This window comes from Nannospalax galili, unplaced genomic scaffold, assembly GCF_000622305.1.
Source record: "Nannospalax galili isolate Female #2095 unplaced genomic scaffold, S.galili_v1.0 scaffold646, whole genome shotgun sequence".
NCBI lineage: Eukaryota > Metazoa > Chordata > Mammalia > Rodentia > Spalacidae > Nannospalax > Nannospalax galili.
Window position 1 is genome coordinate 23,157 of NW_008355279.1, and position 7,296 is coordinate 30,452.

General features: G+C 41.9%; 1 protein-coding gene across 1 annotated transcript in view; it reads right to left on the reverse strand.

Annotated features, from left to right (window-relative positions):
- Positions 1 to 5,325: 5,325 nt before the first annotated feature.
- Rfpl4b (ret finger protein like 4B) overlaps positions 5,326 to 7,296 on the reverse strand; it is a 5,759-nt gene continuing 3,788 nt past the window's right edge. Inside the window, 3 exon segments of the mRNA XM_017803003.1 lie at positions 5,326 to 5,881; positions 6,056 to 6,119; positions 6,121 to 6,185. Coding sequence (XP_017658492.1) covers positions 5,702 to 5,881; positions 6,056 to 6,119; positions 6,121 to 6,185 — 309 coding nt within the window. The 3' untranslated portion in view covers positions 5,326 to 5,701.

A 7,296-nucleotide genomic window follows, 5' to 3' on the forward strand; every position in this document is an offset into this window, starting at 1 on the left:
AGAAAACAAGAGTTGTTTTGTTGTTGCTGTTGTTTTTCCTACAGAAAGAACTGAACTCCAGTGTTAAAGAGAACACAGAACAGGATGATTACAATGAATTGACATTTTTTACATACCTTGGGTACTTTCAGGCTATCAGAATGAATGATGGAAATCTTGTGTAAGGGCAGAGCATGTAGAAGTTAGGTAAAAATGCCCATAATTCAATGTGAGTTTGGTTAACAGATTGATTGATTAAATCAACCCAATCTCCTTCCTCCTTCTTTTCCATCTCTTTAATTCCAATTTTTAAAAAAGACAAAGACTGAACTTTAAGTGAGAGCAGGAGAAATACAGGGTTAAGTGTGTCACTGAAAAAATAGAATACATGGCATAAGAGCAGCTCTCTCATGGAAAAGGTTTTTTTAAGCTTATTAACAACAAAAATTTGTGTTTCTCATTATTTTATAAACATATACATATGCATATATATTCATATATAAATCCATACATCAGCATTGAGATGTGCTATGTCCCTTAACCAATGATTTTCAAATTATAGTCTCCATCAGCAAATTTGTTGACCCTTCCCAGACATACTGAACTCAGCCAGAGGATTCTGATGCAAAATGAAGCTGTGGAATGATGCTCTAATCAACTGGCTCTCAACCCTGGCTGCCTTTTGGAATCAGTAGGAAACTTGGGCCTCTGGATTACGTAGGCCCTATCCCCAGAGACTTTAATTGGCTTGGAGTATGTTCTTGGACAAGAAATGCTTCTTAAATTCTTCTAGGTAATTCTAATTCAAATCCAGGATTAAACATCAGTGCTGTAACCTACTCAGATTGTCTTAGTCTTTAAGGCCAAATAAAAGTAGTATTCAAATCAACTACAGCCCATGAATGATACTGAACTTCCTTCTCAAAATCTGTAGAGAATCAGGTTTAAGTCTCTCTTTGTCTTTCCATGCACCCAACTCCTAACACAGATGGAAGAGGTTGAGCTCCTTCTACAGCCTGATTCAAGGCCAGCCTGGTCTACACAGTGAAATCCAGGCCAGCTGGGGCTACAGGAAGACTCTGTCTCAAAATGACAAATAAAAATATGTTTCTAAGATGATAAAAGAGTACATTGAACTAACAACTTCACAATTAACCAAAGAAAATAATAGATGATATTAATAATTAGCAAAATACATCAGCACATTCTTTAAGCAAAGCCATGAGTTAAAAATCAATGTGAATTATTTTAGTTAATTTTCAAAATACAGTCATTCCTTTGAATCTATAAGTGACTGATTGCAGAAGCGATTGTGATTGACTTCCTGCTGATGCCAAACTTTATAGACACAGGGTTCCTTGTATAAAGTGACATTATATGTACACATAACTTGGGCACAAATTCCCAAATGCATTCAATCATCCCTAGAATCCATATACTAATTCAGTGTAGGTGCTACGGAAATTGTTTTGCTGTATTGTTTTGGGAATGATGGGGCTAAAATCTGTACACATTCAATACAGACCTAATTTTTAAAAATTTTTTAAAACTAAAATTAGTTGAAGCCACAGATGTGAAACCTCTACATTTTGAGAACTAACTAATTTTTAATCAATGTTGTTATTGAGTATCTGTGTGTTTCATATAACAAATCTTAATCATATTTAGACACCCTCTTCCATTTATACCTCACCTTGGTAGCCCCCCTTACCATATTTCATGCATTCTGTCATATATTTTAAGGCCTATTCAGTCAAGCTTTTGTACCTAGATGTCACTCAGAGCAAGATCATCCACTGGAGTCTAGTCAGCCTATCTAGAGTCACTCCCTTAAAGATCCACTCTCCCTGTGATAAGTCACCTTCTTGACCACAGCTAGGCCATGTTGGAGTCCAGACTGAATCTAGCCTCTGAAAACTAAAAGGCAGTTGGCCCAGGGTGTGGGAACAGATAGGTGCACCTCAGCTGCACCAAGATATGAATCTGAAAACACATCAGCAGGCCTCTGGTTGCCTAGAGAACAAGTCAGCATATGCCTAGTTGCTCCTGCTAACTGCAGATTTATGGCTTCTGTGTTTTCACACTTGGCTGGCTCTTGCAGAATAGTAATTGTTAGAGGGGCTTTCCATCCTAAACTATGGAAATGCTTGGAAACGCAAACTTTTCACCCCAGATGTGCTTTTCCTGTATAAAAGCTTGCCCTAAAGATAGCTCAGGACTGCACTTGGGCCTCAAATGCTTAGTGTAGTCATCAGCAAGCTAATAAAGTCTTTCTTTTTTGGTATGTTCTGTGCCTGAATGGTCTTTCTGGTAAAGCACCCCACAACATCCCTCATCCAGCAATAATCAGTTGCCAATAGTTCCTCACTAAGGTTGGGGCCTGCTGCCCATTTCCCTAGCTCTGTGCTGGGATTTTATCTTATTGAATCAACATGAGTATTGTGCCATTGCTGCAAGTTCATAAGAACAACTTCCCAGAGGCCAGTGAGCCTATTTCCTTGGTTCATGCAACAACTCTCTCCCTCAGAATCTTCCTGTCCCCATCTTCCTCAATGGTCCCATCTGTTTCCTGGGTGTGCTAGAAGGGATGAGCTCTCAGCTTCCAGCTCCTGCTGCCATACCTGCCACTTGCTGCCATGCCTCCCTTGCTGCCCATGAGGGACGCATCCCTCTGGAGCCATAATCCGAAACAAACTTCCTTGTGTAAGTTACCTCAGTCGTGGTGTTTTATCACAACAGAAAAACAACTAATACAATAATGAAAGAAAAATTATAGTGTATCACTCATAGGTGTTATTTCAGAAAACTTTTTCCTGTCCTGTTGAGGTAGAACACGGTAGACCCTACTCAGACCCAGACAAGCACCTGAAAAAATTCATTAGGGGCCAAAAAATAACTAGAAGGAAAGTAAAGCAAGTGATCATCCTATCCCAGTGGAGCTGGAAGAATGAGGGAGATGACAATTTTCAGGTTCTTTGAAAAAGAAACAAAAGTAGCCAGGTGTGGTAGCACTTGCCTGTAGGTCTTTAGTCCCAGCACTCAGGAGGCAGAGGTAGGTGATCTCTGTAAGAACAAGGCCAGCCTGGTCTACATAGTAAGCTGCACAGTAGCTAGGGTTATGGGGAGACCCGGTCTCAAATAACAAGAAATAAAAATAAATAAAAGCAGATTCTAGAACATGCATTAACCTAACAAATGTCACCTCAAAAGTGGCTGAAATCAGAAAACTACAATCCTAAAGGACCTGACATGTTTGAAAAGAACCCACCATGGCGGTGTGTGATGAGGGTGTGAAAATCACAGCTGGACCAAAGCAGATGTACTAGAAAAATAAAATAAAAGAGCAGTGGTGGTGCAGCATGCCTGCATACCTGAAATGCCAACACTTGAGAGGTAGAAGCAGAAGAATCTAGAGTTCAAGGTCATCCTCATCGGCTTAATGAGATTGAGGCCAGCCTGAACAACATGAGATCCTGTCTCCCCATAGAACAAAGAAATTAAAAAAAAAAAAACAGAAAAAAAAAAAACACTTGAGAGATGGAGATAGAAGAATCAAGAGTTCAAGGTCATCCTTAGCCCCGACAACAAAGAAAACAAAAACCAGAAAAAAAAATTTTTTTAAAAAACACATTGGTCAGCAGTGACCAGGAGCTAGCACACTAGAGAGCTTCTTTTATCTCAGTCAGAAGGTACTGGTTTGGGAGATTGGTGCTTTGGGGGGGGGGTGTTTCTGTTGTTCTTTTACACTCCAAGAGTTTTACTGAATAGTCACAGAAACACTTAGCCAGATATGGAGTTTGGTAATATTATGAGGTTGTCTCACCAGAGAAGACCACTCAGACACAGAAAATTGCCAAAAGAAAGTCTTTATAGCTGGGTCAGTGACTACACTAAGCATTCTGGTCCCAAATGCAGCCCCGAGCTGTTCTTAGGGTAAGATTTTATACAGAATAACCATATTCAGGGGTGAAAAGTTTAAGTTCCCAAGATTAGGGGTGGAAAGACCCCCTAACAATTTCTATTCTACAAGAGAACAATTTCTACTCTGCAAGAGCAAGCCAAGTGGAAAGTACAGAAGCCATAAATCTGCTGTTAGTAAGAGCAACCAAGTGCATGCAAATCTGTTCTCAAACCCACACTTTGGTGCACCTGGGTCAAACTTTTCCATTCCAATATTTGAGATAATTGCTTCTAGCTTTAACTACTGGGTTTAGCTGGAACTTCCTTGTAACATGGTTCAGCTATGGTCAGTCTTGAGAAGCCCCACCACCGTAATAAGAAACTATTAAAAGAGATTAGATGGAAGTCCATAAAAGCTTTAGTTTCTTGATTTTTTTTTTTTTTTTTTGTCTTTTTGAAGACAGGGTCTCCCTGTAGCCCCAGCTGTCCTGGAACTCACTATGTAGACCAGGCTGGCCTTGAACTCATAGAGATCCACCTGCCTCTGCCTCCGGAGTGTTGGGATTAAAGGCATGTGTAACCATGCCTGGCTAGTTTCTTGATTTGTAACATTCTATCTCTCCATAATCACAGTGTTTTGGTTAATGAATATCTTGAATCTAGACAGACTTCTTTTTAAATTATTTATTTTATGTGTATGAGTGTTTTGCCTCCATGTATGTAAGTGCACCTGTGTCCTACAATATCCATGGAGGCCAGAAGAGGGTGTCAAATCCCTCGGAACAGGATTTACCATACAATTATTAACCATCATGTGGGTGGTGAGAACAGAACTCAGATCCTCTGCAAGAGCAGCCAGTGCTCTCAACTACTAAGCCAGCTCTCCAGCCCCAGACAGAACTTCTTCCCAAAACTTTAGGTCAAGGAGCTAAATCTCAAGAGTAGTCTTTTCCACATTTGTACATGAGCCAGAATGTTCAAAACCTTTGACCATTTTATAGAGGTGACATTGAGCCCGTTGGTACTTTTTTGTCTATTACATAATCTGTACCACATTGGCAACCACAGAATAGGTTGTCACTGATGTGGGTGAAAGGCAGTTCCCATTAGAATAAATAGGAATCTTTAAAAGTATCTTAGTCAAAATTCTTTGCCTTTCAAGCACTCTCATGTAGCTGTGTTTGGAGAGAATCAGAATGGGAAACTTAGTTCTTTCCAAGTTTTGTCTCTGTGAAATTTTCTGCCATGTGAAAACATCTTGCACTGGTTTGTTTTATTTTTCTTTCTCCCAGACAACTATCAATACCAGAAAGTCTATAGAAATGAGCTTGGAATAAAAAGATTGTTTGTATCCATCAAACCTTTACAATGTAATATCTTTATTCGTTTATTTATTGCAAACAAATATACAGTATCATCTCTATCACAACAGATATTTGCCTACAACATAAGGACCCCAGAGTGGTCTCACCACAGTCTACAAAATTCATCAGAACTACCAAGTGTTGGCACAATGGCACACTCTCTTTTTCCTTGGTCATTCTGATCTTTCTCTGGCGAAAGGTCTCATTCACCTCCCAAAACTCGGAATGGCTGAAATGTTCAAAGGCAGACTGTCAGGGGGCCACCACTGTCACTTTATTCTTGCATCTCAGAATGAAAGAATGAGCACAAAGGGTCCGAAAAGGAGACAGAGAGAGCAATGTTTATAGATGAGGACATTATTTCCACATCAAAAACTTTGATTTCTCCCATATCCACATCCAGGAGAATTCCTACCGGCAAAGGTCCAGGCTTAATTTAGCAAAAATTCTTCCTGCCTTCATGCCAATGATTCACATGATAAATGGATGCTCCTCCTGGTGATTGGTTCCTTACAAACACCAAGAGCCCACTCCTTCCCTTTCCCAATGTCAACTTCCCAATAAAGGCAGCCTGGGGGAAAGCAGAGGCTGCCCAGGATACAGGTCAAGTGGGTGAATCTCCTGGGTGGGATCTTCCATCAAGTTATGGCAGATCTTCTTACCCGAGACACTCCTGAGATCACCGGAAGTAGAAGGCAGGAGCTGGCAGAGGCAACATTCAGGGCCATATCTGCCCAGAATGACCTCAAGACCTCAGTGCTCCACTGTAGTTATTGCTTCAGGAGGGGGCCATGCTGCCTGGGTTTTCTAACTTGCAAGTCCTGCATGAAAAGTTTCTTGTTTTCTTTTCAACACAAGGCACAAGTCACTATCAAAACTTTTTTTTTTCACCCAAGTCTGAATGCAGTTTGAGCAGAACACGTGGGCACAGGATGTGGGGACCTAAAGGCCCCACCTTGCATAGGTCCAAAAGGAAGTTACTGGGGGCGCAGCCTGGCTTGCTTTGAAAGTCTGAAGAATATTTCCGCACTGCTGAGGAGTGCATGATCAGTGCGTGACCATCCTTAAGATACACCCTCAGGGGTGGAGGGGGGCGTTCCAGGTGCCTTTATAAGCTTTGGAACACTTGCAATAAATGAGTCCCAGCTTGACTAGGCTCCCCATTGTATCTGAGTGTCCCCGGGTAATGGGGATGGCATGGGCTGACAAACAGCGTGCTTACTCATCCCCAATCCTCACCTCGCTGGGGGTCACGGGTTCGAGTCCCCAGCATCTGGCACTCAACTTGGCACTCGAAGGAAGGTGAAAAGAAGAAAAGAAAGAAGTAAGAAAAAGAAAAAATGGATTGGGGCCAATCGAGGAGGTTTGGGTAAGCAAGACCCTAAAAATGGGTAACCCAATTTTTAAGTTTGAAGACCCAGCATTTAAAGCGCTGAGAGATATGCTTAAAAGCAGGGGATTGGATTTGTCAGATCCCGTAGCTCAAAAGGTTTGGGCAGAGGCAATTCATTTGGCTCCCTGGCTACTTGGGGCTAATGTTTTTACTGGGGATACATGGGAACATGTGGAAAGTCTAGCTCGACAAAGGGAGGTTCAATTGAGGTTTTTCTGCCGCTGGAGTTCTACCCTATTATTTCAGCCTTAAAGGCATGCTTTCAGCCCGAGAGCCCTAAGCCCTCGGTGCCACCTCCTGACAAGCCTTCAGAAACCCTGGCATGGGAATCATAGGAAGGGTTTGAGGAAGAAGGTAGAAATGCAACAGAAGTGAATCCAAAAAAGCAGCCAAAGTACCAAGCAGCACCTTGCCGTGCCCTGGCCAGCTTCAGGGCTTCCTAAAACCCATGAAAACTGTCCTCATTTCCAGGATTCTGGCCCCACTCAGGAGGCTTCTGTGAGGCCATGGGTAGAAGCGTATCCTATTAATGTAAACCCAGGAGGCACACACTCTGACCCCTGGTATCCCTGGGAGACAAAGGATTTGAAGGAATTAAAAAAGGCAGTGGCTGAGGATAGCCCAGGATCACCCTGGGTAGATACTCTCCTCCAAGGCTTG